Raw genomic sequence first — 22,555 nt, 5'->3', positions numbered from 1 at the left:
CCCCTTTGAACCGGGACCAGATGCTGGTGAATGGATGTGAATTAGTGATCCCTCGGTTGTGGCTCAGTGCCCCTGCTTCCCTGCGCTGGCACTGGATTCCCTGGCTCCTTCGGGAAGCCTGAGCCGTTCCTGAGCCTCTGCTCTCCCCCTGCCTTTCACAGAAAGAGCGGGATTTAGAGTTGGCTGCTCGGATTGGCCAGTCGCTGCTGAAGAAGAACAAGACCCTGAGCGAGAGGAACGAGCTGCTGGAGGAGCAGGTGGAGCACGTCCGGGAGGAGGTGAGCCGGCCCGAGGGTGCTGTAGCGGCCCCGTTCGGAAAGGCCCTCTCGGGGGCTCATCCCAGGCCCGGTCCCGGTCCCAAGCCCGGAGCCGCCTGGAGTGTTCTGGAGCGGCCCCCTCGACACCCACCGAACGCCGCCACCCTGCAGCCCCCGTTCACTGTGTCTCCGACCCACAGCTGGGCCTCATCTTTCACTTGGTGACATGATCCACGTCTCTGGGCATTTGCCCAGCTACTTGCAAAGCCCAGATGCTATCTTGTGCCCCAAACACCATTCTAGAACCTTCTAGTCCCCTCTCACCTCTTCTCTTTATCAAAGTAAAAATTACAAATTGAGGCAGAGGGATTTTTTTTGCCAAAAAGTAATTCCCTGTGTTTTTCTTAAATGGGGTAAAACTCAACTGTTTGTTTTCTTTGACTAGCACAAAATCAATTACAGGCCTTCACTTTGAAGGAGGAATTTTTTAAATGTTGTCACTGAGCACTGTCGCGGTTGGGGCGTGAGTGACGGGCCCCGGCTCTGTTGGTGCAGGTGTCTCAGCTCCGGCATGAGCTGTCCATGAAGGATGAGCTGCTCCAGTTCTACACCAGCGCCGCGGAGGAGAGCGAGCCCGAGTCCGTGTGCTCGACCCCGTAAGTCCCAGAGGGCGCACGGCCGGGGGCCAGGCACGGGCTGGCTGCTGGCCATGTCCTTGGAGTTGCCTAGGCAGGGTCGCCGTCCCCAGCAGCGCAGGTCAGCCTCCCAGCATCTCCAGGCCAGGCACCTCCGAGTGTCTCAAACAGACTGATTTCACCATTTTAGTGGGACGTAGAAGGAGAGGCTTTGCCTCTTTCTCTTACTGGGTCTTCTTGGTCTGGCATGTCAGTGAGTAACGGGGTGGCGTCTGCTGTTAGAGGAACTGCAGGGTCCTGGAGCCTGAGGTGCTGTGGGGGGGCCTGGGGGATAGGAGGTGTGGGGGCTTCTCTGTGAGTTAGCAGAGCCTGGGGTTAGTGGCATGAACTCAGGAGCCTGATGGCCTGAGTTCAGTTCTCGACTCTGTGGTTTACTAGCTGTGTGCTCTTGGCTCAGTTACTTAACCTCTCTGTGCTTGTTTCCTCGTTTGTAAAATGGGGGTAGTAATTGCACTTAAGTCATAGGGTTGTGAGCATTAAGTGAGTGAAATGTATTTAAAACAGTTGTTGGCATAGAGAAGCGCATTATACATATTAAACTCCCAGGCATTCTGGAATTGTGCAGTCTTCAAGTAGATTTGATTCCCCTGAAAGTAGATTTGATTCCCCTGAATTCTGAGGCAACGTGGCAACTTCAAATTGTGAACAGGGGTTGGGATGTGAGTCTGAAGTGGGAGCGAACCTGTGCATTGGCAGGTGCCATTGTCCTGGGGGTGTGGGAGCAACCAGATGGGTCATTGTCACACCTGTGTGTCTCCTGACTCCCCTGCAGACGGGCCTCGGGGCCTCCCCGTGGTGTGCGTGGGGGTGGGAGGGTGGTCTCTCTCCCTAGAAAGTGACCGTGCCTTCTCCCCAGGTTGAAGAGGAGTGAGCCATCGTCCTCAGTTCAGAATTACTTTCACCTGGATTCTCTTCAGAAGAAGCTGAAGGACCTCGAAGAGGAGAACGTTGTACTTCGATCCGAGGTAAGGGACGCACTCTGCTCTTGTCCCCTCTGGAGGGGTGGTGGCCCTGCTCACCTTATCTGCCATTCTCAAAGGTGACAGTCTGGACGAACTGCCTGAACCTTGGCTCATTTATGTGCTGGGCGTTGCTTCCCAGGGCTGGGGCGGACCAGCCAGTGAATTATTCAGTGTGGGGACTGGCCAGGGTGGCAACTTGTGCCCCTTCACAGTTAGGGCAGAAGCCCCCGCAGTGGGGTCTTTCCTTGGTGTTCTCCAGCTCTGACAGGCATGATGTGGAGGCCTAGTGCGAAGGCCTCATTTCCATGGCACCACAGGTGACAGGAAACAGCATCCGAGGAACTGGTACCCGAGAACTTGGAGACGTATTTCGTAGACAGTTAACTTCAGGTTGAGCAGAGGCAGCTTGGGAACTTATGCTTTTGAGTATCTCTGATCGACTGGCCTGTGTGTTGGGGACTTTGCCTGCATTATTTTTTTAAGTCCTCACAACAAAGCTGGAAGCTGGTGACTTCCAGTGGGAAGCCCGCGACCCAGGCTGCTAAGTGCTTTGACTTCCCAAGGTCGTGCATGTTAGTGAGCGACAAAGCCAGGATTTGCAAGTTTCCCTGACTCCAAACCCCACACTGTTTCCCCCCACCCCTGTCCCCATCTAGAAACACTGATTCATGCAAATTTAGAACTTTCTGTCTTGGGTGTCAGTGCGCTTATGCTCTCTAGCCAGAGGTACGGTGCAGCCAGGACAGACACAAATGAACAGACAGATTGGACACGAGGATGGCTCTCACAGAGTTTTAGTGAAGCGGGTTGTATAGCTCTTGTGTGCAAGGCTTTGTGTGGCACCCTCTAGCGGTACATATTCCAGCTTTGGAAATCTGAGATTCATCCACTAAGCTGGGGATTCAGATTGGCTTTCTGTATTTGAGGGTGCAGTGGGTGACAGGTGGGGAAATGCTGAAGGGTGACTTCCCAGAACCAGGTGAGCCCTTGCTCCATGCCCCAGCCTTGCCTGCCCCAGCCATCCAGGCGTGAGTATAGAACCTCTCACCTGGTCTTGTCCACAGGCCTGCCAGCTGAAGACAGAGACCATCACCTACGAAGAGAAGGAGCAGCAGCTGGTCAATGACTGTGTGAAGGAGCTGAGTATGTCCCTGGCCCGTGCCCCACTCCTGTTCCTCTTTTTACTTTCTGCACCTGCCATCATTATGAGCAGACAGATTCGCATCCCCTGATGAAGTGCAGTTTCCCTGCCAGCCGGCGCTCAGTAGCATTTTCCTTAAAACTAGAGGTCTCCCTGATCGTGTGTGGCACCCCTCACTCCGATTTGTGAGAAATTGGAGCCCAGGTTGTCAGTCATACATTGTCTCAGTTTCTTGCTGAGATGGGTATTTACTTTTAATTTTGCTTCCTACTGGACTGTTGGGGTTATTTAATGCCTTAGTTAGGTGTAGCTTCAGAGCCCCGTATTGAAAATGTACAAAAAGCTGTTTTCTAGTCATCTGATTTGTGGAAGTTGAGACTAGTTTTTTGTACCCTCTCCATTATAAGTTTACAAGTTAAGATTAGGCAAAGCGATACACAGGCTAGTTCGAGTTTCAGCAAAATACTAAGTAAATGAAACACACCCTCTATTCAGATCTAGTAAAATGAGTTATGGCTCCAAACGTCGGTGGGAAACGCCCACGGGGATTGTGTCGTGCACGGCCGTATTTCCTTTCTAGAACAGGGCCAGCGGGAGTCCCTGGTAATGTATGGATTTGTTCATGGGTGGAAAGTGGCCTTCAGTCAGACGCACCTTTTTGTTGGTGTGGCACCTCCTGGCTGGCTCCCAAGGCCTGCCTGGTCTCCTCTGGGGAGGCAGCCTTGCTCAGGGGGTTGGGCCCTCACCCTGAGCTTGGAGAACCACAGCCGGGGGCCAGGTTCCTCTTCACGTCGGACAGAGCCAGAGGAAGACGCTCTGCTTTGCTTCACTGTAGAGCAAAACTGGGTGCTCTGAGTTCCATCTTCATGTGGCCTCTTAGCTGTCCACCCCTCCACCCCCAACCCTGTCTAGTAATAGAGGTGCTTTTTCTTGTACAAACCACAAAGAGACTGTTCTCTCGTGGTGTGCCTGTGGGGTTTGCTGACTCAGCCTGTGATTGTTGTTTCCTGGTCTAAGGGGATGCCAACGTGCAGATTGCCAGCATCTCAGAGGAACTGGCCAAGAAGACCGAAGATGCTGCCCGCCAGCAGGAGGAGATCACGCACCTGCTGTCTCAGATCGTCGACCTGCAGAAGAAGGCCAAAGCTGTAAGGCTGCTGGTTCTCTGGCCGACATAGGGGGGCCACGCTGAGATCGAGAAGGGGTGTCTACCCTAGGAGACAGCATCCTTTAGTTTCATAGTTTAGGAGTAGCTGCCCTTTGGAGAAAAGGCTTAGTGGATTCAACAGTATACTATTTATCACCACTTTCCTCCTAAGAATACCTTTAAATTAATAGGATTCACTAAGAAAGGTGCCATAGACCAGGAGTTTGGGAATTTAACTTATGAATCATCTAGTCTCATATTTGGTTTTACACCAGCATCTGGTATGTTCTGCAGCTGAACAGCTCCCCCTTTAGATATAAGATGAAGCAGCCAGAAGACAGTTTGGTTTTCATGTTTGGCCTTTGCTGGAAGCCTGGGAGTGAAGCGCATCCGGGCAGCAGCCGACTATGGGGTGGGGTAAGGGTGGGCCACAGAGAATGCATATGGAGAGAGGGAAGACGGCCTTCAAAATTACATAACAGACGGAAATTTCCTCCACCGTAAGATAAAAGTCACTGTAGAAGTGTAGGATCCCCACGGATCAGTCATTAGCGGGGACAGTCGGGCCTTTCTGGGTGTCTTGAGAGAAGCTGACCGCCCGGTGCCGTTTCAGTGCGCAGTTGAAAATGAGGAGCTGGTCCAGCACCTGGGGGCCGCGAAGGATGCCCAGCGGCAGCTCACGGCCGAGGTAAGCGGCTCCCCTCATTTCATCGGGGCCTCAATGCCAGTTAGGGGGCATCGGCCTCTCCTCAACAACCATTTTTTTATTGACTTGAAGGTCATTTTTAGTCCTACACTGATTCCCACTGATGTAGTTACTGGTTGTGAGCCCCTGGGAGGTGGGCTCTACACCCTCCTGGACGCCCCCGTCCCCGGGGCCAGGTGTGCATGGGCGCTCGACAGATGGTCCAGTGAGAGATGACACAGAGCACACCACATGATGGGAGCCCATTCAAAGTCACCCTGGAGACAAGGGTGTCACGATTCACTCTCCCAGGTTAAAGATGTGCTTAATCTCAGTTGCCCCTAGTTAGAGTTTTGGGAGATTTCTGAGTCTGTAAGTGTGTTCCACGTAAAAAAAAAACACACAACTCTGAGGATTCTCTGTGAGTGTGCCCGGGTCTTTCTGGCTGTGCGGGTGTAGCGGCATGTCCCCAGTGTTCACGAGACGTGTCCCTGCCCCCCGCAGCTGCGCGAGCTGGAGGACAAGTATGCCGAGTGCATGGAGATGCTCCACGAGGCGCAGGAGGAGCTCAAGAACCTCCGGAACAAGACCGTGCCCAACACCACGTCCCGGCGCTACCACTCGCTTGGCCTGTTCCCCATGGTGGGTCCCCTGCGGCCCCGCAGCCCCCTTCCCACCCAGAGGCGGGGCTGGGCTTGCGTCTGTGTGGGCGGCCTCTCATTTCACAGCCTGGATCCGGGATCGAGCTGCGGGCTCCTGTGTCCAGCCACTGGCCTCTTAGCTATGTAAGAAAGATTGACTGTTATCCATCCCTCTGCACCTGTCTTCAGTTGGAACCTCAGCTATTGGGAAGATGCTATTTATACATTATTTTTTCTGACCTTAAGCAAGCAGGTGCTACTTCGGCCGCACGAGTGCATTCCAGAATTCCCCGATTGCCCGCGTGGTGCTGCTGGCTCTTTGCAGGCTTATTAATCATTCTCCTGGTGCCGTTCAGTACCTGTGACCTGAAAAAGGGTTTCTCTCTCTGCGAGCTGTGGCATTTTTATATTTTTCATATTATTTCCCCGCAGTCTTTTGTTGAGCCCCAGTCTGACTTGTTTCCTGTTTGGGTTTCAAGAACAAGGCTGGGAAGGGGTTTTCCAGGAGGCTAACTCTCCCTCTAGTTGTTGGCGGTGACCCTGGCTGGTCATGTCCCTGCAAACCGGGGGAGCCCACTCCTTTGATCCTCGGTCAGACCACAGCCCTGGGAGGTGAGCACCTTGTCTGCTTGCCGGTTCCCTCCTTCCCTTTCTCTATGACCCTGCACCTAAATTGGAGATGCTGAATAGATATCAGATTTGGATGGTGCGATGGACACACCGCAGGACAAACTACCCAGAGCTTTTATATTTGGGCTCTGTTTCCATAGTTTGATGCAATACCAGATTCTCCGAGGAGAGAGCTTTTGAGAGAAAGTCCCCTGAATAAGATGGGAGTGGATGGCTGTGTAAATGTTGTGGAGCTCGGTCCCTTCTGAATTTAGCTTTTCCTCAGGGCTCTTTACCTTCACCCCAGCCCTTGTTGTCTGGTCCACTTTTCCTAAATCGTGATCTCTTTTTCTTTGTTGCTTTCAACTTGACTGAAATCTAATGAAACCAAAAAGAAGGCACAGAACATAGCATCCCAAGGAGCAGATTGGCGACCAGTGATTCCAGGAATCCCAGTAAAGAACATTCTGTCCCCCAATTCCTCAACCTAGAGCTGACCACACTCTGCTCACAGACTGGCCTGCATACCTTTGTACACTTCTTGCCTCGGTTTCCCTCTTTCCTGGCTTCTCACCTGGGTGAGGTGGTCTCCCAGGCCCCGTGCAACTAAGACTCACTCCACTGCATTCCCCACACGCTCCAGGACAGACCTGTACTTTTCATATTTAACCCATTACCTGAGGAAAGTGGAATTGAAAATCTGCAGTTGGGATTATTTTGGAGAGAGCCTCAGCTTTTGTATTTGCTGAGATGAAGCTTTTGTTTGTCTTTTTCTGTAGCTGATGGCACAGCTCTGTTTTTGAAGATGTCTATTTTTAAAGTGCATGATGCATTAAAGGTATTTAAATCAATTTAATGTCAATCAATTGAAGTTAAATGTAGTCAAGGGCCCAGTGGCCCTGGGTGGCTCGTGCCCCCCATGTTAGACAGAAAGAGAACATTGCAGGAAGTTCTGTTGGTTAGCACAGCTCCCCGTAAGGTTGTCCTACCTTGGGTGACCTCCTCTAGGACCTGCTCTGCCCAACCTGGTGCTATTGGCATATATCTGTATTCGTATGTGGGATTGTCTGTTAGGCTCTACTTCACACAATGAGAAGCGGCAGGCAGTTAGCAGCCCCCCCAGACTGGGAGGAAAATAGCTCAGTGTGGCCCCTGTGGGCCATGACGTCACCTGACTATTCATAAGCTTGGTGGTCTATGGAAATTTGCCCATCAGTGTCATTCTGAACACAGTCCTCTCTCCCACCGAAAGTTCTCCGCCTCTCCTGTGGCCACAGTTGTGGTTCAGTGGTTTGGCCAGGGGAACATAGGATTTGCTTTCAGACCCTTAGCCACGGGAAGCGAAGGGGCTTTATCTACACTCAGATCCTGCCGCGTTCAGACCTGCCTGGGGGTTGCTCAGCCAGGCTCTCTGACAATGGCAAATGCTGTCAACTTTGTGTTGTGGGAAGTCTGCGGGCTTTGAGGCCTCAGTGGTACCCTTCTGTGGCTAGCCTGAGCACATGCCTCTTTTAGATGTAGAGCGTTTGAGTTGCTGCTCACTTGTGTGTCTTCTGGCTTCTCCCAGGACTCCTTGGCAGCCGAGATCGAGGGGACAATGCGGAAGGAGCTACAGTTGGAAGAGCCCGAGTCACCAGACATCGCGTATGGCCTTATTTCTGAGCTTCCTAGAGAGACCTTTTGGTGACCCGTGGGGATCAAAACAAGCAATGTTTGGGCCTCAGGCATCAACAGTGATCACTGTGGTCCTTCCACAGACTAAGGGAAATAAGAGAACACAGCTGACAATATCCCCCAGCTCCTCTTGTTTTTAAATATATTTATGAACTTCTAGGAAGTTGGGAGAGAAGAGATGTATTTTCCATCTCTCTTAACACAAACCCCATCTTGATACCACCATTCATTTTTAATCTTTCCTCTCAGTGAAAAACATATAAAAAAATTTTAATACCTTTTAGGGAGAAAAAAAAGAATGTGAGATACAGAAGGCTCTTTGGGGGTGTGAGCAAGGTGTCCATTTCCCTCTGGCTCTGTTTAGGGCTGGCTTCTGCCATCTTTCTTCCTATTTGAGACCTTGAGGTTGGCCTGCCCTGGAGTGTTCATGAGGAACCTGTGGATCCGATTTCATTGCAATTTCTGTGTACCAAATCCTCCTAGACAGAACCAAGAGGGAGCCTGGGAGTGACCATTGTCCCTGGGCCTCGGTGCTGTGTGAAGCCCCATCCCAGAAAGAAGTGTCCTTTACAGACACGTGCCTTTTCCTTCTTAAAAAGGAACAAATGAGCGTCAAAATTTGTGGCTCTGCTCTTAGAAATGAGCAATTTCTAAAAACAGACTAATCTGGCGTTTATCCTCTCAGAAGTTTAAGACTAACTTTAAGTCTTGGTTTTATTATACACAGTCATGTGCCGCGTAACGACATTTCGGTCAATGATGGACCACACATATGACAGTGGTCCCATAAGATTATAATGCTGAAAATTCCTACCCCCTAGTGACATCATAGCTGTCATACTATAACACAGTGCATTACGCTTGTGCTGATGCTAGCGTAAACAGACCTACTGTGCTGCCAGTCGTAGAAAGTGTATCACATACAATTCTGTACAGTATGTGATACTTGATGATGAAAATAGATGACTGGGTTACTGGTTTATGTATTTATTATACTTTTTATCATTTTTTAGAGTGTGCTCTTCCTATTTTTAAAAAAGTTTGCTGTAAAACAGTATGCCATGTAATGCCGGCAGCAGCCTCATATACCCCAGGTTTACTGTATCCCTTGATTGCATTTTTCTCTTGTCCTTGATTTTAATCTCGTAGCATGCTGTGTCTGTAGCCTAGGAGCAATAGGCTCTACCATCTAGGTTTGTGTAAGTGCACTCTGTGATGTTCACAGAGTGACAAAGTTGCATAACGACACATTCTTCTTTTTTTTTCTTTTTTTTTTAAACTTTATTTTTTTTTATATATCTTTATTGATTTCAGAGAGAGGAAAGGAGAGGGAGGGAGAGAGATAGAAACATCAATGATGAGAGAGTCATTGATCGGCAGCCCGCAACCCGGGCATGTGCCCCGACTGGGAACCGAACCCCGATCGCCTGGATCCTAGGTCGACGCTCAACCGCTGAGCCACGCCCGGCCGAGCATGACACATTTTTCAAAATTCGTTGAGCAGCATGTAACTATATGAACAGTCAAGAAGTACTCGATCTATAAGTATTTTCTGAGCCCTTTTATGTGCTGAGCAGAGAACACTGCCCTCCTGGAGTTTATATTCTAGTGACTACCATGAAAAATGAAAGCTAGCTGGGAAACAGAACACTACTTAAGTACTTTTTATTTGTAGGTCAAGCTTAAGAGAGGTGTAAAGCAGTATCACTCCTGCTGGCATCCCCTTTAGGGCACAAGCCCTGAATTCAGGAGTTGGCAAGTCTTCTGAATTCTAACCAACACCCTGAGAAACACATGGAAGGCACAGGATGGCAGGTTGCTTGGGCACTCACGTGGGCTAGCTACCTTTTTGGCTTCTCAGTTGACAGTTTTTGGAGGGTTTAACTCCAGGGCCATTCCTACACTTGCTTATTCATGGATGATAATGTACATTCTCCCCAGTCACCAGAAGCGCGTCTTCGAGACCGTGAGAAACATCAACCAGGTCGTCAAGCAGAGGTCTCTGACGCCCTCCCCCATGAACATCCCTGGCTCCAACCAGTCCTCGGCCATGAACTCCCTCCTGTCCAGCTGCGTCAGCACCCCCCGGTCCAGCTTCTACGGCAGCGACGTTGGCAACGTCGTCCTGGACAACAAGACCAACAGCATCATCCTGGAAGCAGAGTCAACAAACCTGGGGTGAGCCAGCCAGGAGTTTTTACCTTTCTGTTTCGGAGAGAGGTGGTGTGGATTGAACACAGGTTCAGAGTAAGCAGAAGAGGGAGACCAGTAAGAATTGCCTGAAAAATACAGACCCTTCAGTTCTCAAATGTTTCACCAACCCTCTGAGGCCAGTCTTATCCTTGATACTGATATTGTAACCAGTTTAAAGAGGTATTACAGGGTGCAGCAGGAAGTCTGCTTTTCTGCAAAATCCTGAAGGGGAGGAGAAGTGAATGTTTCTGTTAATCTTCACTGTCAAGGCTACAGGATAGACTTTTTTTCATGAATTCTTCTGTGGCTGGGATGTTTGAAAGGTTGAGGAGGCCTCAGGCTCTATCTTGTGACCAGAATCGGGTTTGCTTCAGAAGGTGGGGTGCAGGGTACCCCACAGGTGTCCGCCACACTGAGTGTCCCTGCGGTGAGCCTTCCTCAGCAGTGCTCGTTCCCTCTCTATCCTGAAGCCCTTTCAAGCAACCCCCAACATTGTCTACTTTGTGCACACTCTTCCTGAGACTTAATAAAAAATGGTTTTTCTGACCAGTGGGGTTAGACCATTGGAAAACTGCTTGACCAGAAGTTTGGAGCTTTCAGCTCCTTAAATTCAAGAAGATAGTGAAGCATCCCTTGAGCCTGCTGCCCTTCCTATAACTAGGAACCACAGCTGAAGAAGGCATCTTTCTAAGGGAGGTGTTTATAGGGACTGGATTTTACGTCGTGTGTGCAAATTTTTGTTCTGCCTGAGTGCTTTCTTCCCTCTCCTCCCCCTCAACCCCCTCCCAAAAAAAAAAAAACCAACAGAGGGAATTAGTTCTTCAGAATAGGCATTTGTTTACCCATATTTGCCTACATCTCAGTGGCTTGTCTTGGCTTCCTTAGAAAATCCTGTAGCCACCCCTGGACATTCAGCAGCAAGGCCTCATTGTGTGTTCTATAGCTCCCCCTGCTGGGTGTTCCACACTCACCCTGTCCCCCCTTCTTTCAGAAATGAGCAGAGTAAGAAGCCGGGTACACCGGGCACCCCAGGCTCCCACGACCTGGAGACGGCGCTGAGGAGGCTGTCCCTCCGGCGGGAAAACTACTTGTCGGAGAGGAGGTTCTTCGAGGAGGAGCAGGAGAGGAAGCTCAGGGAGCTGGCGGAGAAGGGCGAGCTGCTCAGCGGCTCCCTCACGCCCACGGAGAGCATCATGTCCCTGGGCACGCACTCCCGCTTCTCCGAGTTCACCGGCTTCTCGGGCATGTCCTTCAGCAGCCGCTCCTACCTGCCCGAGAAACTCCAGATCGTGAAGCCGCTGGAAGGTGATCACCAGGGCCCCCGGCCCCTCTCTGCCCTCCTCGGTGACTCCCTGTGGGCTCTGATCCACCACCAGCCTGCAGGGAGTGTCTGTCACACCTACTCCTTTTTCTTCAGGGATAGCCACCCGTGCTGCTGGTTTGAGTTCCGCTGAGGGGCTCTGCCTGAGCCCCCAGCTCCCCCTGCAGGTTTGGAAACACACGGGCACCCGCCACTAACCTCGGCCAGGAAGCCAAGGGAAAGAACATGCGGACAGGCGTTGGCTTTCTAGCTCTCTCTTGCATTTAGGTCCTTAGAAGTACAAATCTTTTCGAGGGCCAGAGGCACTGCTCACGTACTCAGAAATTCCTTAGGCCCTGCCCAGGAATTAATGCTCTGACTTCTCAGAAATTTTGGTGTCAGGGAGGGAGGGGTGCAAAGCCAACGCTGTAAGTTTTCTCAGTAACCACATGAAAGGGATTTGCAGTTTGTCTTCACAGTCTGTCAGCTCACTTGTTCTGCTTGGATCTTCAGATGAGGAGTGTGGCTTCCTTCCTATGCCGCGTTCTGAGCAAGGCTCCCAGACCCCCACTATTTGGGGGCCAGGCCGAGGGTGGCTGTGGAGGCCAGTGAGTTCTATGCCTTCTTAATCCCTCCTTTTCCAGGGGGAGTTCCCTTTCTACTGCCAGGGACACCCCAGATATTGAAGCTCATGGAAACATGTACCTCTTTTTCTTTCTTCTCCCTCTGGCGTTATAGGATGCCTGCCTTTACCTACCACTGCCCCACCACATGTTTGTATTTTTCATTTTTTTACTCCTTGAGTTTGGAAACCTATGTGAATTGGAGAAGGTGTTTTCGAATTCTGTATTAAAGCCAAATCAGAATTTCTGTAAGGCAGTATTTCTCAACTTTTAAAAAATTATTGCCCCCTTGAAGGAGCTGTTTTAGATATTTATTCCCCCTGAAAATGGAATACCACAGATATACTGTTTATGTACTATATGTATATCTATGCTCTGTGCTTAAGAAGAGTAGATTCTTTTCACTCCCCCAAGAACCCATCTTCAACCCCTAGGGGGCAGTGTCTCCCCCGTGGAGAATTCCTGCTATAAGATGAGGTTGTGCTTGTTAAAGACCCAGGACAAGCTGGGTTCCATATTCTCCAAAGGAAGGAAGTGGGTGGGTTATATTCTTTTGTTCATGATTATTTTTTAATTGTATAATTTAGGTCCTTAGATTTCAGAAAAGGGACGGCTCATTTTTTTTTTTTTTTCATGTTTATTTAGTTGTAAGCTTGGTGATTGTTTTCTGAACCATGATTATGTCTGTTTTTTCTTTCAATAAAATCTCCCATTTCTGCAATTTTACTTTATGCCTTTCTTTTCTTTTTTCCCTTTTGTTTCTCAAAGATCATTGGAATTTATCATCTCTATCTTGTCTGCTTTCTATATTTGACTTTGTGTTTCATTAGCTCATCTAAGAATATGTTTTTGGATCCATTTTCCAATCGTTATTGCAGGAAGATTTTTTTTTTTTTAATATGACCAATAGACCCTTTTTTTCTTTTAATCTTGTGACTTAGGTAGCAGTATTTTTGTGATATGTTAATGGATTAAGAGGAAATCCTTTTAGATTTGCATGATAAATTTCATCTGTAGTACCCTGATCACCAGAGGGCTAAAGCACTGTTAAGAAGTCGTCTCTTATCACTATGGCCTGTGATGCATCCTCATAATCGAAGTCCCTCTGGCTCCATTTCGCAGCTCTTGGACTTTTTAGTTGTTTAAAATATAACCAGTATTTTATTTCTTCCTCCCCTCCACAATTATGTTTTGTGTTACCATGTTTACTTTGCAAAGGTTTACTGCTAGCGTGGAAATCTACGCAACACCAGGTTCGGTGCAGCTCTGACTGTGGCCTTGGATAAGTTACCTCACCTTGTTGACCCCTCTTTCCCTTTGTGAAATAGGGCTCACATCTGCCACACGATACTGTGATGAAGAGAAGAGTGAGTGTGATGTGTTTTGTATTACGCCCGGCACCTAACTGGTGCTCCTTAAAACTTAGGCTCCTCAAAAGTTCCAGCAGCTCAGGTCTAAAGGCGGCCTTATCAGGGTTGAGACCTACCTGGACCAGCACTGTGCTGGGGCCATGTACTTACGTCATCTCTTTCCAGTGGCCCACTAAGAAGCTGATAGGATTCCAGGGATCCCCAGTGACCCAGGTAAATGTACCTGAGTGGAGGCCCCTGGAGCACGTTGGCTGGGATCACAGCAGATGGCGATCCGTGTCCTCCATCGGTGCCTCCCTACCTGTTTGACTCGTCTCGCCACCTGCTTGTTGGAGGCGGCTGCATGGCCGGCAGGCGTTTAGAATGCGAGTCCCCGCTCCTCCCGCTCACCTCCGTGCTCTGAGCGGGTGGAGGGCCAGCAAAACATTCAGACTAGAAGAGAGAGATGTGCATTGAAAAGATGATTTAGGTGGTATTCCCCCCCCTCCCCGAATTTTGCTCTTCCTTTCTGATTAATTACAGCCAGGGTAGTATTTCCAAATAAACAAGGTAATATGTAATTGGGGGAAAGCATACACTTCTAAGCTGTACGTTGCCCAGAGGGTTAGCTCTCACTTTTAGGCCCCAGGCCCTCCTCTGACATAAATGGATTTGTTTTTCTTGTCCAATGATGTGAATACTTTTTAGATGTGGGGTGTGGAAGAAAGGCAGACAGAGGGACAGGGACCCATAAGTATGTTTTCTGTGCTGTCCATGCCCTTGTTTCATAGAATTTCATCTTGGTGCCAACGAGAAGCATGAAGGTTCCTCTCTTCCCTCCCCGTTGCCTGACCACAGCCTGATTGTCACGGGGTGGGAGGGGGGTGGTAGTGGGAGGTAGCCAATGGTACAGCCAGTCCTCACTTAACGTCGTCCATGGGTTCTTAGAACTGCCATTTGGGTGGGTTACTGACCTGGTTCCTGAGACTCACAAATGAGAGGCCTCCTCGCCGCTGGCTGAGAGGCAGCCTGTGTGGTTCAGGAGGTGGGCACTGGAGCCGCTTGGCCACTTGCTGGCTGTGCGGCCTCTGTCGAGTTACTTTACCTCCCTGTGCTCAGTTTCCTCATCTGTGAAATGGGGACAACAGTGTTACCGTGACAATTAAGTGAGTTAATAAATGTAGACCTCAGGAGAGTGCCTGGCACTTAGTAAGTGCTCAGTAAAAGCTAGCTGTCCTTCTATGAGTGAGGGAGGCCCGAGGCGTGGGGTGAAAAATCCAAGTCCGTGCATCTTTCAGCATAATCTTTCCTTTGTAATGTCACTCAGTTTCCTTGGCTGTGCGTTGTCAGGGAATGCAAATAACCCCATGCACTTCTGTAGCCTCTTTAACTCCAAAAGCAGGCCCTTTGTAGCCTCCTTTCTCTCTGGAGCTCGTGCATTGGCCGGGGGCGCGGAGGGGGCAGGAACGGTCTGTTGAACAGGAGGATTGAGGTGCAGGGACTCTGGGCCCGTCCCCCAGCCTCACCGAGTTCTTTCCCAGTGCATTGCAAACATCTCGGGCCCCTTCAGAAGCATGGTGAGATTGGCCCGCCCTTGACAGTGTCCACTTTCCCATTCTGCCCCTTCCAGGGGTAGAGGATCCGTGGCCACGTTGTACCCGGGGATCTCTCATCACCCTTCTAAGGCCTGTATGTGCAGTCCCGAGCGCGAGGTCCTATTCCTGTTGAAGGCTTCTCCCCATGTGCTTTTGTTGCCAGGAATGTGCCCATGCCTCCAACGAACGCATGAACAGGAGGCTATTGTGGGTTATGAATGGGGGTCCCAGGGTGGGGGGCATGAGAAATCCCATCAGCAGAAGTACGCGTGTCTCCTGGTGGGCCCTGGACACCCACCTGGAAGTTTTGCTACCACTGTTTATGCTTCTCACTGGCTGGAGCACTGATGTCCTTGCTTGTTTTCAGATCCGTGGGTTTTGGGAGGTGGCCAGAGATTACTAAAAGAACCTGGCCTTTAGCACTAAACCCTGGCGATGCCACCACTGATTCAGTGACTGTACAAAGCCACGTCACTTCATCGAGCCTCAGTCCCCTCATATGTGAAGTATGGGCAATAATATGTAACCTCATTGGTTGGTCTGAGGACTGAGTGGATGTCACACCTGTAAACTCTGCCACGCAGGCATGCCTCAGTGCGCGTAGCTCTTCGTAAACCACGATGCTGCGGCACCTGGGACTCAGGATCCCGCCAACAGGTCTCAGCGCGTGTGTGGAGCCCTGGCCATTCATGCACGGTGATGCTTACACGTGAGATCCCTTTGGGGAGAGGGTCCATGGCTGCCTTCAGATTCCCAAAGGATCTGAGAATGAAGAGCCACAGCCAGAGGTCAGGGTTTCCCATCGGCACCGTTGGCATTGGGGCCAGATCGCCCTTTGTCGTGGGGGCTGTCCTGTGCGTTGTAGGATGGGTAACAGCACCTCTGGCTTTACCCATTAAATGCTGTTAGTATTCCGTATTCCTCCACAGCTGTGACAGCCAAAAATGCCTCCAGACATTACGGAGTGTCCCCTGGGGGGCAGAATCACCTCCAGTTGAGAACCACTGCTCTAAGTGTCTTATCACCTAGTGAGAGAACAGATGTGTGGTGTCCTGTGTCATTATAGGCATCTTTTTTTTTTTTAATGTTATTTCTTTTCTGCAAGAGAAGAAATATTTTCTGTTTATATTCAGTAGATTCCAGTTAAGTAGGCTGCTATTGAACTGTGCATACTTAAAACTGGACAGAACGCAAGCAGGGGTCCAGGAAGTCTTCTAAACAAGACAGGCGGTGCGGTGGGGACGATTTTTTCTCTCTCTTAAATGGATTTGAAATTGCACATTTACAAAATTCTTTCACGGCTCCTTGGCTGAGACTGCCCCGTAGGAAAGTCACTTTCCAGCTGTGATGAGAGGCGGTGCCCTCGCTGGGCACCCCTGAGGGTCAGGAGCCCCTGATTGATGAGCGAGGGTTCCCTGCTTCTCGGTCAGATGCCTGGTTGCCTTCCTGAGCTACTAGCTCTGGGCATCCCTGGCTTCCCCTTTCTGATGGGGCTGCCTAGCGGCCTGGAGGGGGCCTTGCCCACCCAAAAGAGGACACCACTGGTAAATCAACAGTGACCGTCTGGGAGGCCACGTGTGCTGAAGAATCTTGCTTTCCTGTGCCCGAGACCCTCTCAAAGTCTGTCCTGAGTGTAGAGTATTTATTTCTGTGGTTAACTTCACCTGGAGAGTGAGGCTGGCATGCCAGCCTCCCGGGCCACGTGAGGTGTAGCTGGTGCTCCGAGGGGAAGGGGGCTGTGGGCAGAATCGCAGCATCGAGCAGCGCACTGAAGGTCCCGAGATGGTCCTCCAGAAAGACACCTCTTAACCCAGGTGTCCTAAGCGCACTTGGTCTTGGAACACTTCTCTTTGTGAGCGCCTGTGGCACCCTCAGGTCCTCGGGGACACACGCTGGTGTTATTACAGACCTTGCATGATGTCACCTGAGTCCCAGGGTCCAGTGTCACCCAGGAGATCGGCTCCTCTGCCTCAGGACTCTGTGAAGACTTACCGTGTCCTTCAGTCACCCCGCTGTAGGCCGGTCCCCATCCCTAAACCTGGAGCGCGGCGAGGTCGCTGGCAGATGCAGAGCACCGAAGTGAAGGAGGCCGGGGCTAGCCCACTGCTCGTCTCTGCTACTGCAGTTTCCTTTCTGCTTTTCTCTTCTTGAGGCCCCTGGCTTGGCTCGACATTGTCCCAGCCTGCCTCTGCTGTGTCCCCCTGTTCCCAGCAGTGTGCACGTGGCATAGAATCAGGACGCGTTGCTCCCACCCCCATCCCCACCCGCCCCCACCTTGTGCCTGTTTTGCTTATTTTATTCCCTCTTTTCCTGAAGTGTTGTGGTGTTGGATTTGGGGGTTGACATCAATCGATTTAAAATAAAGCATTTGTCCCAAACACCCTTGGCACACAGTATGGCATGAATTTTACTTAAAAAAATTTTATTTTTTATTCCTTAAGCTGGTGCCTCCGACGGGCATCGTGTGTATTAGCTGCTGTGGTGGAGGAGGAGGGGGAGGCAGTGCCACCCGTGTCCCCGCCAGGGTCCATCTACCGCGGAGCTCACGTCCCGCCGGGTGCCCGGAGGGTGGCGAGTGGCCGTCAGCTTGGACGTCCATCCTAACCCTCTCTCTTCCCCGCCCCTTGTCCGCCCTTCCTCCCGCAGGTTCCGCCACCCTTCACCACTGGCAGCAGCTGGCCCAGCCTCACCTCGGGGGCATCCTGGACCCCCGGCCCGGGGTGGTCACCAAGGGCTTCCGGACGCTGGATGTCGACGTGGATGAAGTGTACTGCCTTAACGACTTTGAGGAAGACGACACAGGTGACCACATTTCCCCCCGGGGCCTAGCTACCTCCACGCCAGTGCAGCGCCCAGAGACCTCAGGTGAGAGGTCCCGAGCACGCGTGACTGTCTCAGGCGGCAGAAGTTACCCGAGCCGGCCTCAGGCTTTCCCAGAAGAGATGCAGGAGCCGCCGGCGGCCGCGGAGGCGGAGGCGGAGGCCGAGGAGGGGTCTGGTGAGGGCACCCAGCTAAGTCCCGTGAGCCCGGCACCCGTACCGGAGGCAGAGCTCTGGGCCGTCCTCACCTCTGTCCCGGGCACCATCCGTAGTGGCGCTCTGTCTGTAGCTTCCGCTCGTCCGTGTGGGTGATGACACCATTCCCATGGCAAAATTCTGGTTTTTAGAGTCCGGGGCCTCCTTTTGTAACAAGTGGGTCACCTTGGAGGTACGCCCCAGCAGGGCTCTCGAAGGGGGAGCAGGAAAGGCTGCTAAAAAGAAGTGGATTCTCGCCCCCCCCAAACACCCCCCAGCACATCAGCTCCCCTCCCCCTGCTGTGGGTCTCTTCCTGTGTCTCAGGGACAGATCCTTGAGTCCCACACTGAGCTGGGCTGGGCTGGGCGAACGAGTCTCTCAGCTGCTGCTGCATTCGCCTAGGAGAAAGCCTGGCGCGTGCTCAGAATCGTAGACGACACTCCATCAGCCTTCGTACTTTTCTAACTTGAATGAAGGTGTTTGTGTTCCTTTCCAGCTCGCGTGTTTGTTCAAAAGTGGGTTTTTAAAAAGCGTCAGCAATACTCCTTGACCAAACCAAGCCTAAGAGATATCAGGAAGCTCTTCCAGAGAGAGGACGCTAGATGAATCTGGGAAACAACTCGGTCTGGTCTCCCCTCTAACCCCCCCGCCCCACTGTCCCAGCAAGCATGAAAGCGTGACCCTGAGTTTACGGAACTGCCCACGTCCTGGGTGCCGCTGGGTTGAAAAGCTTTGTGCTCGGGGCCTGGACACAGGCGTCCTGTGGTTACTATTTGTCAGGCTTCCCGGACCTCCTGGCTGCCTGTGCTAAGAGAACAGGGAAACTCTTACGGGATAAAGGGAGAGACCCAGGAAAGGGTGGATTCACCAGTGTTTTCATCCTCGTGGTTCATAATTGTCATTCCTGAAGGCCGCTGCATTCCCTGCACAGTGCCAGGCTGGACAGAGCCGAGGGTCTTGGTGGCATCTCCCATCCCCTGGCTGAGTTCAGGCGCCTGTGGCCAAGGGACTGTAATTGGGACCAACTTTTCTTTTACCTTCAACATAAACTTTAGAGGTGTCATCAAGTTAAAGGGATTTGTGTAGCCTATAGGTTTATTTATGGTTTATTTTTTCTTATGTAGCAATTGAGTTAGCAGATGAAGCTTGCACGGGAATGACAATGCTTACTGTGTAGTATTTTTCACATTTAAGAAAGGGAAGCCAGCGTGGTGTTCCCTCCCTTTGTTATGAGCACCCCGGTACCCTCGGGAAGGCAGAAAATAGTACAGGAAACACTGTCTGCTGATTCTTGTGGCTGAAGTGGGAGGAATCATGTCGAGTGTGATGACCCCTCCCTGCAGCCCTGCACCTGGAATAGAAGGTGTATCTGGAAGTTTAAAGAAGCACCATTAGGTGCATCTTCGAGAAGTTGTGCAGAAGGAATAGAGCTTATCAGGTCAGCTAAGAACTTCTCCTGGTAGACAGAAGGAGAGAGGAGACCAATGATGAGGACCTTGCTCCTTCCCTCCTTACTCAGCCCTGCAGCACATCCAGCCCAGCACCTCTGAGGAGAGGGGTCAGGTTGGAAGTGAACCATCAAAGAGAAGCATGTGGATTGCTGAAGGTAACTTAGGAAAGGTCTGATTGCTTAGGCCAGAGTTCTTTGGGGCTCGTTTTCTGGGTAGGACTCGTTCGAAGTTCGGTGCAGAAAGAAAAGTCCCGGACAATGGTTTGGCTCTTTTTTCTCTATTGTTGGGAAGGACGGGACCATTTTGATATGACCCCAGAGGCCCCAAGTGGCACTAGGCACACAATCTTGGAGTCAAGGATAGACGGGTGAGCCTCAGCAGGAAGGCCTGGGCATCTTTTGTCTTGGCATTTGCATCTAGGCTGCTCTGGTCCCCTCCCTGGTCCACCCCTCACGCTTGGCCTTTTCTGTTGCCAGACAGCTCAGTCCCAGGAGCTGCCCTCTGCCTGGGAAGACCCAGTAGGGAGAAACTTAGAAGACAAAAGGCGATTAACCTTTTTTCTTGCAAATGGATGATGGAAGGAAATTGGGAAGACTTGATGTTAGGCACTCGTGTCTAGAGCCTGCTATCTCATGGAGAAAAAGTTTGGAGTACATACTGAAAAACATTTTTATTATATTTTAATGTATTATTATTGTATCATCATTTGCTGGTTTTTAAAATGCCATGTCTTAAAAATGATGAGTCCTTGTTTTCATATTTGTAAATAATTTAGATAATTAAAATGGATTGTTTAAAACGATTTTTAGATTATAGTTTTACTTTCTTTCAGTGACATTGTATGTTTTAATTCACCCAGAAAGTGCGCTTTATCCGCAGAAGGAGGCGTTATCTTGTGCTGTCGGTGTTCTGGGGTTAGGCACTTGTGAGCAGGGAAGAGCCTGCGTGCGGTAAAGGTAGACAGTTGGACGGACAGTCCAGTTGAATTTTCTTGGAGGCCTTGATCTTTCAACGAGAGAAGGAGGTGGGATTAGAGCCGCAGAGACGAGGAAAGTGAGGGTCCGTTTATTTTAATACTCAGACACGTGGAGACCATTTCAAGTGGGGGAAAGACCCTAAAACAGGCCCATAGAAACATACAAACCCTGGCAGCCCTTCGGACAGGGTCCATGCAGGCAGCTGTGCTGTCACTCCCGGGTGCAGCTGCTCTCTGACATCTGTGTGGGCTCACCCGAGGGCTCCTTTAAGGACCAGATGCCACAGTGGCCTTTCAAGAGAAGTTTCTGCTCTGCCCAGCACCTTACTGGCCTGTCTTCCCTGTGGGTGGGGGAGGGAGAGCACCCTTCAGACGACTGAAATGCATGCGCCTCGGTGGGTACGAATCTGATGACGTGGATGCCCAGACCACAGGGCCGGTCATCCTCAGGTCCCCACCAGAGTGGCCTTGCCCTTGCTCCCTCCCTCTTCTCGCCATTAGAGCAGTGGGCCGTGGGGAGGGCGGTGGGCTTCCCTGCCCATCGCTCCGGGAGCCGAGAGGTCGGCAGCAGCAGTCCCCCGGGGAAACACACTTGCAGATGACCCCCAGCGCAGTCTGCGGGGCGTCCAGGGCATCGCTGGAGACGGGCGTGGGGTGGGGACGCCAGGCTCCCCCGTGACTGGTGCAGCAGCAGGATCCCAAGCACCCGCCCAGTTTTCCAGTCAGTCCCAGGTTTCTCGGTCCCCGGAGAATCACATCCCCATGAAGGCACTTGTCAGTGGTAATGCTCTAACCCGTTTACTCCCCGCACCTCGCCGAGAGAGAGTCACGCAGAGAAGAGGGCAGGAGGGTTTAGGTAGGAAGTCAGAGCACTGAGTCCAAGAAACCCGTCCTAGGAGGCCCGAGTGAGCAGCGCTGCAGGCAGGCCCGGTGCAGGCGGGGACCGGGGACTTCAGCAATGAGCCACCCGTGCCCCGAGCCCCTACCCTGGGGTGCTGTGCCTCTTCCTGTGAAAATGGCTCTCTCCTGCCTGCAGGGTGGTAGAAACTGGCCCGGAGCTGCTCCGTGGCATCGCAAGGAGCCCCCGGAGGGCGACTCACTGTCCCTGTGTTGTGTCCCAAGGAAGGGAGGTGCTGCAGCGGCCAGGCAGACGGTGACACGCGGAGAACTGGCGGGTCCAGGCGTCCCAGTGGTATTTCGGAGGGGCCCAGCCTCTGGCTTTGGCTCTGTTGATACCGGTTAATCCTCCTTGGTCTTCTAAAGCTCTCTGACTTCTGGGGACAATGACTTCTGAATTTTAGCAGCCTTTACTGTCCCCCAAATCCATTTGCATAAGCTGGGTTTTGCTTCTGCTGATGCAACTGTCTCTGAAACGTCCATCGCACACCCCCCGCTGCAGTCGGAGGTCTGACGCGATGGGGGGGAGGAAGTGAACGTCACACCCCTTCCATCTGATGTTTTGGCCTTGCGTTTAAATGGGGCGCGCTTCTAATTGCAAATCCAGCCTTGCTTTCGTTTGATTTTTTTTTAATGTTACCTGTCTTTCAACTGTTTTGTCTTAATTACTTCTATTTACCCCCCTTTTCTCCACCTCTCCCTCCCACCCCACCTGAATAACCCCTGGCGTTATTTGGGACGCTTCTCTCAGGCGTTCTGTTGCTTTTGTTTCTAGACCTCATGGCAGTCGGAGAATCGTGATTGTTCGGTTGCCTTTTTTCATAGCTTATTCCATTTTTGTTTTGCTTGCAGCAGTTTCTTGGTTATCCGAGCTCCTAAACCATTCCGTCTGTTGGTTGAGAAGCACAGATTCATAAAGGCTATTTTTATGTGCCCCCCCCCCCGCCCTTGGCCTGGAGTTCCCTGTGGTTGAGAGTTTGCTTTCGTGGCTGTAGCGCTGGCTGCCACGCCAGGGGCCACGGGAGCCTCTGTCGACACAGAGAGACGGTTGGACCATAAAAACCAGTCTCATGTTGCTCCTCGAGTCACCACCATCATTTCTGTGCTCTGGCTTTGTCCTGCCTGCCTTCCATTCGCGTGTCTCCAACATTTTTTGTTTGTTTCCTTCATCTGGTTTCCGGTTTTATTTTGTTTTAAAGACACAATCACCCACGTGTGGCTCTGTGGGCCTGGAGCACCAATCTCTTCTGTATTGTCTTTTCCTTTTTGTGAAATCCAAGAGAAAACTTGCCATAAAGGGCTAGAAGATTCTCATTCACAGCCTTTGAATCTTCAGGGCACTCAT

The 22,555-nt window shown here is 51.2% G+C and overlaps 1 protein-coding gene across 2 annotated transcripts in view; it reads left to right on the top strand.

Moving 5' to 3' along the window:
• TRAK1 (trafficking kinesin protein 1) overlaps positions 1-22,555 on the top strand; it is an 85,693-nt gene that overhangs the window by 56,138 nt on the left and 7,000 nt on the right. For both annotated transcript variants that reach the window (XM_087824818.1, XM_087824819.1), the window contains 11 exons: positions 162-278; positions 813-913; positions 1,809-1,917; positions 2,979-3,057; positions 4,073-4,203; positions 4,816-4,890; positions 5,392-5,529; positions 7,705-7,781; positions 9,753-9,989; positions 10,996-11,309; positions 17,518-17,673. In XM_087824818.1, the coding sequence (XP_087680944.1) occupies positions 162-278; positions 813-913; positions 1,809-1,917; positions 2,979-3,057; positions 4,073-4,203; positions 4,816-4,890; positions 5,392-5,529; positions 7,705-7,781; positions 9,753-9,989; positions 10,996-11,309; positions 17,518-17,673 (1,534 nt within the window). The remainder of the gene's footprint in view (positions 1-161; positions 279-812; positions 914-1,808; positions 1,918-2,978; positions 3,058-4,072; positions 4,204-4,815; positions 4,891-5,391; positions 5,530-7,704; positions 7,782-9,752; positions 9,990-10,995; positions 11,310-17,517; positions 17,674-22,555) is intronic.

Source organism: Miniopterus natalensis, chromosome 15 (genome assembly GCF_054644295.1).
Source record: "Miniopterus natalensis isolate mMinNat1 chromosome 15, mMinNat1.hap1, whole genome shotgun sequence".
Taxonomy (NCBI): Eukaryota; Metazoa; Chordata; class Mammalia; order Chiroptera; family Miniopteridae; genus Miniopterus; species Miniopterus natalensis.
Note: the sequence above shows the minus strand (reverse complement) of the source record. Positions and strands in the feature narration are given on the sequence as shown.